The 12,371-nt window shown below is 43.0% G+C and overlaps 1 protein-coding gene across 5 annotated transcripts in view; it reads right to left on the bottom strand.

Moving 5' to 3' along the window:
- The window catches only part of P4HA2 (prolyl 4-hydroxylase subunit alpha 2), a 172,053-nt gene that overhangs the window by 70,781 nt on the left and 88,901 nt on the right, over window positions 1–12,371 (bottom strand). For all 5 annotated transcript variants that reach the window (XM_044280783.1, XM_044280788.1, XM_044280787.1 and 2 more), the window contains 3 exons: window positions 10,062–10,132; window positions 6,214–6,313; window positions 2,060–2,113 (listed from right to left, as the gene is read on the bottom strand). In XM_044280783.1, coding sequence (XP_044136718.1) covers window positions 2,060–2,113; window positions 6,214–6,313; window positions 10,062–10,132 — 225 coding nt within the window. The remainder of the gene's footprint in view (window positions 1–2,059; window positions 2,114–6,213; window positions 6,314–10,061; window positions 10,133–12,371) is intronic.

The raw sequence follows: 12,371 nt of genomic DNA, 5'->3' as shown, positions 1-12,371 counted from the left end.
ACGCTAGTGTGAAAGTAGCCTAAATTAAGGTACCCAAAGGGAATGAATATGAGAAGGGGAATTATGCATTTTTACTAAAGGAGCTCTGGAGGGGCTCTCTTTTTCCCATCCCACATTCATATCCACATGCAAAGGAATATAGTATGTTTGGGATATCCGATACTGCATCCATGAGAAGGTTAATCTGGTTTTTACTCAAACCAAAAAGTAAATAAAAATAGGATGGAACGTAACTCCAATGTGAGTTTTTTTCTTTCTTTTTTCCTTTTCTTTTATCTGCATGTTACATGCTTTTATTAGGTTACAAGAGATAATGGGCATGCGACTAATGATTTATTCCGCTGCAACCCCATTTGAATGTTTTTAATGTAAACTTTTGTATGTCAGATATTGAGCTGGAATGAGTCTGGCGTTCCAGGTGATGATTATTAGGGACTAGTGCTTTGGAAAGTGGCTAACTATAGCCCATCTCCCTCCCCTCCCTTCCATGCTGTTCGGAGTGGGAGTGAACCAACAGCTAATTACACACACCCATATTGCTACTTATACCTGAGAACACCAGACGCACACCACTGTTACGAATAAGAAGTTTTCGAAACGCGTCAACAGCCAATACACCAGAGAGAAATTGTGTCCTATATGTCTGTGAATACTTGCCAAATAAAGATGGAGAAAAAGACACTTCAACAAAAGTGAGTGCTGGAGTCTACATCTTTCTGTTACTTGTTGGACCTGTTTAAGGAGGTTGAAAAACCAGGCACCGAGCACACTGGTATATCCGAATCGCAGACCTAGTGAGCTGGCATCTGTATTGTGCTCCCTGTATACACTGATGTGTGAACCCCTGTACATTGTATATAGAGATGTCGGACTACACTCGTTCCCCTTTTATTCCCCAGGTGAAGGCCAGTCATATATTCATAGATGATTTTGAGGCTGTCAGCTGGGAATAAGTTGTGTGATGATAGACAGGAGGCTCCTCGCTATGTGAGCAGATCGATTTGTACAAATGTATTCATCAGAGTTCTTGTGCAAAAAGGGTCTGTCCCCCCACTCAAAAGATCCCTCTCCTCCGGCAGTCCGTACACCTAAACAGAAATCTCTGATAGCTCAGAGCCGCCATGGATTTCTGGCTTCATTTGAGTCAGAAAACTGACTAAAATGAACATAAATTTGTTGGGGCGACTGGCCACGCCCCTTCCTTGCCATTGTCACGGCCCTTTTTATCGCCACTTTTCAGAAACAAGGGAAACGATAAATCTCACCTTCTATTCATGGCTTACATCCGGTGGCACAACTAGAAATGACTGGGCCCCACAGCAAATTTATGAACAGGGTACACCACCCCCAAACATATGTGTGATACATTAGCACATTCCTTTGTGGGACAGGTATTGACTTCTCTTTACTGCTGGGACTGGGGTCTGCTTTCTATTGCTATGTCTGTACAGCAGTCTGAGGGGTTCTTTTCTCTATGGGAACATAGGTGGGCGGGGATGTCATGTGACTGCTCCTCTGAGGATGCTTGCTATAGGGCATGTAGGGATATTTACTTTCACTTTACAGCTGCTCCTCCCACACAGCCTGTCTGAGGGAGCCCCTCCAGGGAGGTATGTCATGGTGAACAAGTTAGAAAAATTATATATAGTCAGTACATTTGGCTTAGGGTGGTCAACCCCTTTAAGGTATTTGAAGCAGATCTGCGCAAAAAGCATGGACTTCAGGGAGTTATTTTTTTTTCAGCTTCTATACATTCCAATAGGAGATGCAGTGCTGATTCTGCCCCAAAATAGGGCATCCTGGTTATTTTTTACATGTGGAAAAAAGGAGCAAGTGCTGCTTCCCATTGAAATGAATGGGAGGCTGTTTTGAGGTGTTTTGGAGCTGTTAAGAAGTCGATTTTGAGGCAGAAACTCTCCAAAATCAGTGTTCAAATAGTGAGTTAATAAGAGGAATACACAAATATAAACACAGATGCAGAAATTAAATGATCAAAAATGAATGAGAATGAGTTTAACAGTAGTAAGGAAAATGGATGTAGAATCCTTAGTATACCTACCCTGGAAAAGTCAAAATGTGGCTCATACTGACCTCCCATGCCATAGTTTGCTACCTGTCAGCAGGAAATACAAAAGGTAATAGAATGCTGTTAATATGTACATTTTTCTGTCTCAATAAAACACAAAAACGCAGAAAGTATATTAAGTTTTCTTAATGGTTTTAAAGCAGTTGTCAAAATGGCTGGCTCATGTTTTAGTTTAAAGGGAACCCATCACCTCCAAAAAACATCCAAAGCCGGCAGCAGTACCTTAGAGTAGCCAGCAGCGTGTTTGTAAAGATCCTTTTCTTCCTGCAGGCAGATGAAGTAAAAGCTGTGAAAACGTTCTTTAATACCCTGCCGGCGCGCTTCTCTAGTCAGGCTTCTAGCCTCGTTGCTTCATGTCACGGTAACCACCCTGCCCCTTCGCTGTGACTGACAGCGCTTATGCACGAGAGTTCAGCTGGCTTTGCCAAACTGCCGGCTGTCAGTCACAGCGAAGGGGCAGGGTGGTTACCGTGACATGAAGCAAGGAGGCAAGAAGCCTGACTAGAGAAGCGCACTGGCAGGGGATTAAAAGAACGTTTTTACAGCTTTTGCTTCATGACAGGTTTCCTTTAATATCACTCTGCTGCGGCCACCATTAGTGCCAAGGTAGAACCTGCTTTCATCACTGAACACTATCATTTGCCATTGATAGCCACATCAGAGTTCACAGGAGGGCGCCTACTGCCATCATACATGGTGCACTGCAGAGACACACAGAACCAACAACGGGTGTCACGGTGTGGGGTGGCATTAACTATCATGGCCACTCCCATCTGGTATTCATAGAGGGAATATTGACCAGACCGTGGGAACCAGTACTACTGCCTTTAAGTCAGTAAGGAAATGTGGGGCTTCAACACTATGTCACCTGCCCAAACACTTCCTGTCCTACACAATGTGCACCCCTGACCAGCGGGATCTCCATCTCTCCCCTATCAAGAATGTTAGGACAGGGCGACGAATCTCCCACAGCAGTCAACAACCATCATGATTGAACTACGGGTCCAAGCTGAAAGAGGTTGGAATAATGTGCCACAGGAGGATATCCAGTATCTGTATGACCATGAGGAGCAGCCTGTATCACAGCAAAGGGAGATGCCACCCAGTATTAATGGCACCCAGCCCAACATATACCATGCTGCAGAATTCAAAGTAAAGGGTGCACCACTTTGAGTGATCATTGACCAAGCACCACTAGCAGTTTGTACTTTGTCACTCTCAGCTCAATCACATTAAGTTTCCCAGGTGTTCTTTTTCATTTTCCAGTAGTGGACCTTATACAGTATACCTTCAGAGCCAGTTAACCATCAGCCAGTGCACTTGGTATATTATGTTACATTTTTAGGATTACGATGGGCTGCTTAAAGAGGACCTTTCACTAGTTTAAAAACTAAAAACAAACTATATCAGTGGGCAGAGCTGCGCCCAGGGGTCCCCCTGTGCCTACTAGTATGTCTGGGCGCGGCTCCGTTCGCCCGGTATAGGCTGCGGTGTCTGCAGCTCCCTCTGTTGTACTGGACGGAGTTTTTGTATTAGGCGTGTCACTTGCTGCAGCGCTGGCCAATCGCAGCGCACAGCTCATAGCCTGGGACTCCCAGGCTAAGAGCTGTGCGCTGCGATTGGCCAGCGCTGCAGCAAGGGACAACCCTAATACAAAAGGGGCCTAACTGCAAGGGGCCTAACTGTCGGAGAGAAAAAAAAAAAGACTTAGGGGTCATCTATGAATAGATATATGCTAATTTTTGGCGTATATCTGTCACAGATTCGGTTGTATAGGGGATTTGTAGCAGGATCTGTGACTTCTTCCCCATCCATGCCACATACACCAAAAGGGGTGTGGGTGGGAAAGGGGCCTGCCAGCCAATCTCATTTATGATTTTCTACGCCTCTTTAACCCTAAGTTCACACCTGAGCGTTTTACAGCGCGTTCAAACGCGCTGTAAAACGCTCAACACATGAAAAGCAATGCTTCCCTATGGGAATGGTTCTCACCTGGGCGTTTTACAGCGCGTACGATCGCGCTGTAAAACGCCCGACGCTCAAACAAGTACTTGAGCTTCTTTGGGGCGTTTTGACGCGCGTTTGTGGCCATAGGACACTGCAGTCAATGACACAAACGCGCGTTTACTATTACAAAAAACGCGCGTCAAAAACGCGCGTCTGACGCGCGTTTGGGAAACGCTCAGGTGTGAAAGCAGGGTTAGGCTTGCAAGGGAGCTGCATTTGGATGCACAGTCACGTCCAAACAGCTTACCAGGGCTGTGATACTCAAGTGTCAGTAGCTGCCCGTGGCATCCATGGGGTTGAGAGGTAGGGAGCTCCCTCTCCCTTCCATCGGGCCGCCGCTGCTGGGATGGCAGCGGCCCGATGGTTGCCAAGACGTCCAGGCTCCCATGTACCTAAGGCTGATCAGACCCTGAGCGTCTGATTAGCCTTAGGGCTCTTGCACACGACCAGTGCTGTATTGTGGACCACATTTGCGGATCCACAATACACGGGTGCCGTTCCGTGGGCATTCCACATCACGGATGCGAACCCATTCACTTCAATGGGTCCGCAAATCCGGAGTGCTTCACTGTATATCCATAAGGCCCACTGGATCTTCAAGATCCAAATGGGTCTTGATAAATAAAAAAAGAAGTGTAAAAAAAAAAAAAAAAAAGTCTTTTTGAAAATCCGTTCATTTATGTAATTAAAATCATTTATGTAAATAAAAAAAATATAAAAACCCTGCAGCGCTCACAGGAGCACCGATGCCTTTTCAAATAGCCGATCCGCAGGGGTCCCAGGTGTCGGACCCCACCGATCAGATACCGATGACCTATCCTAAGGGTAGGTCATCAGTACAAATAAAAAAATAATAACATTTTAAAGGCGGTTCACACGACATTTCTAATATCCGTTCATTTATGTAATAAAAAAATAAAAATACGCATATTTGGTATCGCCGTGTGCGTAACGACTTGAACTATATAAGTATCATGATACTAATCCCACACGGTGAACGCCGTAAAAAATAATGTATAAAACAATGACAGAATTGCTGTTTTTGCCACCTCCCCTCCACGAAAAAAAAATATTATATGTACCTCAAAACAATACCAATAAAAACTACAACCCATCCCGCAAAAAACAAGCCCCCGCTACATTGGTGAAAAAAATTAATTTACGGACTTTAGTATGATTATGCAAAATATAATTTATTTTTTAACACAAAAGTGATTTTATGCTGAAAAATTTGAAAAACATAAAAAAATTATATACATTTGGTATTGCCATAACCGTATCAACCCACAGAATAAAATTATCATGTCATATTTACTGCAAGAGGAAGGCTACGTTCACACTTGCGGCAGAGGATTCCGGCAGGCAGTTCAGTCCAGCAATCCGGACACAAACAGATGCCTTTGTGAGACTTATCCGGATGTGGATCTGTCTGACAAATGCATTGCAACACCGGACCAGTCTTTCAGGTTGTCATCCGGAAAAACAGATCCTGTATTTATTTTTTTCTAATTTATAACGTTCTGCGCATACACAGATTGGGAAACCAGATCCGGTTTTCCGGAACACTTACTACCGGACCTGGCATTAAAAAATTTGCCATTTTTGGCCGGAGAGAAAAATGCAGCATGCGGAGGTATTTTCTTCAGCCCAAAAAACGTAAGAGGGACTGAACTGATGCATCCTGACTGGAATGCTCTCCATTCAGAATGCATTAGGATAAAACTGATCAGTTTTTTCCGGTATTGAGCCCCTAGGACGGAACTCAATACCGGAAAAGAAAAACGCTAGTGTGAAAGTACCCGCCATGAAAAAAAAAAAAACACTGTGGGGTCTGGCACAAGTTTACTTTTTTTATTTTTTTTTATTATTCTAACGCCTTTAAAAAAAATGAAAATAATAATATATGCAAAATTGACTCAAATCTGTGCCATTTTCCTAAATACATTTACAATATATAACTGTACATAACCAATACTACTGAATAATTATTTTGAGATTGTTCAATACCATTCTACTGATTTTGTACAAGCTCCAAAAAATACTTGTGGAAATGCTGAAGGAATGAAAGAAGAAAACATACATTTCCACTGAAGTAATAGCTTCCTGTGGATTCCCTTTACCTGCAGAAGCTCAGCTGTGTCCGCTGTCAGTCCAGTTATGGCTTGCATGCGATGATTCACCCGAGCAACAACAGGATCATCATATTCCTCCAGCCAGGCACTAGATATAAAGAAGTGTAAAGGTCATATTCACTGCCACATGATATACATCAGACATGGATCTTGACTGGAATAAAGATCTGCCTTGCTATGCAAAGTGATGTCTAAAGAGGTTAGTGTGGAGGATGCTCCTGTAGATAATCCTCCAATGATACATAAAAGAAGCAAATATAGAAGGGGAAAAGAAAACTGTATTGTTAGGGTTGCTTTAAACATGTAACATGTATAAATATCATTTTAATTAGGGCTGCAGCTAACGATAATTTGAATAATCGATTAGTTGTCGATAATTTCATCGATTGATCGGGGGGGGGGGAACACTGAAATGACAAAAAAAAAGGTTTGTGATTTTAGTTGAAAAATTATGTTCAAAGGCCATATTAAAACAAATTTAGGAGTTACATAATTATTAAAATTTTGCATTACAATGTGAAAAAGACAAGTTATGGAGGGTATCTGTGCACTGCTATGGGGAGGGGGATCTGTGGGTGGCACCGTTATGGAGGGGGATATGTGGATGGCACAGTTATGGAGGGGGATATGTGGATGGCACCGTTATGGGGAGGGGGGGGGGGAATCTATGGATGACACTATATAGCATCGTATGCTATATGTGTCATCCACAGATCTCCCCCATAACAGTGCAATCCACAGATCCCCTCCCCATAACACTACCAGCCACAGATCCCCCTACCCATAGCAGTGAACAGATCCCCTCCCCATAACACTACAAGCCACAGATCCCCCTACCCATAGCAGTGCACAGATCCACCCCATAACAGTGCCATCCACAGATCCACCCCATAACAGTGCCATCCACAGATCCACCCCATAACAGTGCCATCCACAGATCCACCCCATAACAGTGCCATCCACAGATCCCCTCCATAACAGTGCCATCCACAGATCCCCTCCATAACAGTGCCATCCACAGATTCCCTCCATAACAGTGCCATCCACAGATCCCCTCCATAACAGTGCCATCCACAGATCCCCTCCATAACAGTGCCATCCACAGATTCCCTCCATAACAGTGCCATCCACAGATTCCCTCCATAACAGTGCCATCCACAGATTCCCTCCATAACAGTGCCATCCACAGATCCCCTCCATAACAGTGCCATCCACAGATCTACCAATACACCGGCCACATCAGTATTCAGACTATTCCTTAACTGGCAGTAACTTTTACTTGAACTTTAAATCAGCTTTATGATCTTTATTACTTTACAAATACAATGAAGCTCCAGTAACAAGCAGAGCAGGCGGCGGTGTAACGTCACTCACTCAAGTGACGCGCCTGCTCCGCCACTTTATGAATAAAGCAGGCAGAGCAGGCGCCGCCCGCTCCGCTTGTTACCGGAGCTTCATTGTAAGTTAGTAAAGAATGGTCATAGTTTGGACCTACCCTGGGTAAGGTATTTTAACAGCTATTTTAACAAATGCTTGAACCTATCTTGAGCCATCTTGATCCAGGTGAAATTAATACTTCACTTTTATTATTATATATATTTGAATCTGAATTTATAAATGGGTGCGTGTTTTATTTATCTTTATTAGTTGTTTTTACAAACCAAAAATCCTATGTTAAAAATACAGTCGCCACTCCACTAGTGGATTTGAATACTGAACAGTGAGAAGGGCGCAGAGAAGTGCACTAACTCCCACCCTCTCCCTTTAGATACAGGGTAGTACCGTATCACTGTTTATAGAGCTATTGCTAACTGAATAGTGCTGTCAGTGTAGCAGTGTAAAGCAGTGGGAACCAGAAAGCATCACCCACTGTCAAAGGGATGCAATTGGCACCCTTATAAGCATCAGACCGGCTTGATGCCAGATGGCAAATAGCCCTACAAACTTTGATAGACACAGTTAGATGCCGTGTCTATCCTAAATTCTTGAATGATCACACTATTGGAAAATAATCCTGCCGGACTAGCCACAGCTTATTCACTGTGGAGTGAAAGGCTGCATTTAAAAACTGAAACTGCCCCCCGACATGTTTCACCAGTATTTTAGCTTCTTCAGGGGAAATGGGCAGCATAGGATTTTTGGTTTGTAAAAACAACTAATAAAGATAAATAAAATACGCACCAATTTATAAATTCAGATTTTTATATATTAATAAAAGTGAAGTATTAATTTCACCTGGGTCAAGGTAGGTCTCACTGCCTGGTTCAGACATTTGTTAATATAGAAGTTAGTAAAGATGCGCTGATTTAAAGTTGAAGTAAAAGTTACTGCTGGTTATGGACCCTGACTGCCCGCTTCTGCCCCCCATAGCAACGAATTGGACGATTATTCGATAACTGGATTTGTTGATGAATCCCGTTATCGAATATTATCGATAACTTCGATTAATCGTTGCAGCCCTAATTTTAATCGCTCGTATCATTTGGCTTGTAGAGGATTTAGATTTTTTTTTTATATTTTTTTACTAAATTACCATATTTTTCGCCTCATAAAGCCCCTTTCAGACTGGTGAGATTTCCGTGCGGGTGCACTGCGTGAGGTGAACGCATTGCACCCGCACTGAATCCGGACCCATTCATTTCTATGGGGCTGTGCACATGAGTGGTGATTTTCACGCATCACTTGTGCGTTGCGTGAAAAATCGCAGCATGTTCTATATGGTGCGTTTTCCACGCAACACAGGCCCCATAGAATTGAATGGGGCTGCATGAAAATCGCAAACATCCGCAAGCAAGTGTGGATGTGGTGCGATTTTCAAGCACGGTTGCTAGGAGACGATCGGGATGCGGACCCGATCATTATCACCATGGTAATGGATCATGTGATAAGCGCAGTGACGTCACCACAGGTCCTTTTCCTGTGCACAGCAAAGATGAAGACAGAAGCCGGGCTGCGCAAGCAAGTGGATTAAGGGGAGGTAAATTAAGAATGCTATTATTTTCCCTTACAACCATGTTATAAGGGAAAATAATAAAATCTACACAACACCTAACCTAAATCCAAGAAGTCTGGGTTTGGGCACCAATCATGCCGATTTTTCTCACGCGTGTGCAAAACACAATACAATGTTTTGCACTCGCGCGGAAAATCGCGCATGTTACCGCATCTTTTCCCGCAACGCCCGTGTGAAACCAGCCCACATTTTCCCCAAGAAAGTGTAGGGGGGATGGCAGTGCATCTTATAAAGCAAATTCTAGTAAGGGCTTCCATTATAAGGTCTGATACAGAGGTCTGACATGAAGGTCTAATACGTGGGTCTGATGGCGGGATCCAAAATGGGGAGTCTGATCTGAGGATCCAATGGGTAGGGAGGGGTTTCTGATGTGCAGATCTGATGGAGTGGGGGGGTCTATGATAAGAGAATCCGATGGGGGGGGGGGGGTTCTAATGAGAGGATCTGATGGAGGGGGGGGGTCTCTAATGAGTAGATCTGAAATGGGGGTCTGATATGAGGATCTGATAGCGGAATGAAGAATGACTGGCTTTAATTCTGTGTACTATACATTCATTCAGTACATTAATCAAATAGCAAGCCAAATGTTCTCAACATTTAAGCACATGGACCCAGCCTTAAAAAATTATCTGACAGCATTTATACACTAAGAATGTCATTAGCATCACATAACATGTATGCAAAATAAAATGCAATAGAGAGACAGTGCAGCATACAAAAATGACTGCATCTGATTTAGCATTTGTAGGAAACCAAGTATCTAGCCAATCCTATACTTTGATTCAGTTTGGCATTCAGAAGAAAAGCACCTAAGAGTCCTTACCTTTTCGAGACCCTGTAATTGGCTGTGGTTAAAACTCCAGTTTTCGGGTCACGAACCGTAGCTCTTGCCAGCTGAAAAAAAAAAAAACACACCAATTAATAAAGTATGAAGTATATTTTAACAGGTCATCCACGGTGTCCTGTTCACACTGCTGTCAATAATCTGGTATTTGACAGATCCATGAGAGTCGTTTTCAATGGACTGAAATAAGAGATTTAACAGATATTATTGGCTCTATAATGTGAGAGTTCAGGGGGTTGTCTACATGCTGGAGTGCCCGTGCGTCCTCAAGTATGTAGGGCACACAATGAGAAAATTGAAAGTCCACATACAGGAGCACAAATAATATCAGGAAGGGTCTGGAGACCCAAGGAGTCTCCATGAATTTTAAGAGAGTCCACCAGAAGGATCCCAGAGGACTTACCCGTATTTTCCAGCATATAAGACGACTGGGTGTATAAGACGACCCCCAACTTTTCCAGTCAAAATATAGGGTTTGGGCTATACTCGCCGTATAAGACTACCCCTCCAACACTATTTACTTTGGCATCAAGATCTGCAGGTAATTGTTGTGCAATTTGAATCTTTTGCCTCAGTACCATACTATGCCTTTCCAAGAATCTAGTACACCAGGATGCAGTGGACTTAAATCTGTTGCTGTGATCTGGGTTAGATTTGGCCCACTGAAGTGCAAACAAACGTATTTTATTTTGTGTCACTACATAACCGTTTTGGCGATGCTCATTCCCTATGTCTGCTACATGTTTTTCGAGTTCTGGCCAAAATGGGGTGCCTCTTCTTAATGCACACTTACCCCCATACTCTTTAATGCTTTTTCATTTGCTTTCCAGTCCCGAACCATCTTTTCTGTTACTCCAAATTCTCTTGCAGCAGCACAGTTATTATGTTCCATGGAAATTTTGTTGTAAACAATGTCCAGCTCACCGGCTGTCTATCCCTTGTATCAACTTCCTGGATGCACAGAAACCTTGGCAAGACCGTGAAATAGTAGAAATAAAGCGATGGATTCAGCATCAAAGTTTTATTTCTATTATGTTCCATGGCAAAGTTTACAACTTTAACTTTGAAACTGGCTTCATATTTTTCTTTCTTCTTGCTGGTAGAGCCATGATGGGGTCTTGACTGTTAGCCATTTGTATACTGTACTGTACGAACCGTTACAGATACTGGTGCTGTACTGTATGTACCGGTACAGATACTGGTGCTGTACTGTAGTCACCACCACATGTATCTGCTCCCCAGATAGACTGTTTTTTTTCCAACACAGATAAGATGCACACCAAACTTCATTAGAGAGCCGCCGTTCAAACATTAGAATTGGCGGAAGTGCAGATGCTCCTGCTTCTCCCTGCCTTCCCTCAGAATCACCAATCAAACCCAGTATACAACAACCAGCCAATCACGGCAAGCGATATACCGGTATTTTCTGTGCACACTGCATACAAAGCCTGCTTGGGATGGTTAAGCTCTCCCCATTCCATGTGTTAAAAAGTAGTCTTATACGCAGGGAAATACTGTATTTTTGCTGGAGTAGAGTTAGTAAGAGGCGACTGGTGGGGAGTAGATTCAGTTAAAAAGATAGATCGGCTAGAGGTTAAGTGGATATACGAGCTTGAAACAATCCAACCACACGGACTTAATGTGGAATTATATAATGGCAAGTATATCGTGGCTCACCCATATCTGATATATAGTGAGGGTGCTCTGTATTACGGATGGTTCACCTATCCACCCAATATATGCAAGAGATTCTAAATAAATAAAACAGGCACTCACCACCTGGTATATATTATCTTATTTATCTGAATACAATATCTTAAAACACACTAATGTTCAATTACATACATATTCTCCTATATAAAATACAAAAAAGCCTAAAACATATGCATCATTGGATCTGTCATGTCAATAATACACTGATTCCTATATATTGAAGCTAGTTGGCAGGTATCTCTAAGTCTTGCTGATATTGATATAATAGTCTGCCTTAGGTATTTGTGTTCCTATAACGTGTCCCCAGGGCAAGTACAATGTGTAGACCAATTGCAATAAAATATGGTCTCAAAGAATGTCAATCAAAGAGTGTCCACAATGTGTGAACCTATCAATGGTCCCATTGCGTCGGGCATTGGCTCATTTTCAGCCTGGGTTGACTTTCTGCTTCAGCCCCTGGTGCAGGAGATACCCGGTTTTCTGCAGGACACAAAGAGTGTTCTACAGGCCTTTCACAGCCTGAAATGGGATTCACATTTTGCATGGATTTCTGCAGACGTGACCTCCCTCTACGTT

This window comes from Bufo gargarizans, chromosome 2 (assembly GCF_014858855.1).
Source record: "Bufo gargarizans isolate SCDJY-AF-19 chromosome 2, ASM1485885v1, whole genome shotgun sequence".
Lineage (NCBI taxonomy): Eukaryota > Metazoa > Chordata > Amphibia > Anura > Bufonidae > Bufo > Bufo gargarizans.
Note: the sequence above shows the minus strand (reverse complement) of the source record. Positions and strands in the feature narration are given on the sequence as shown.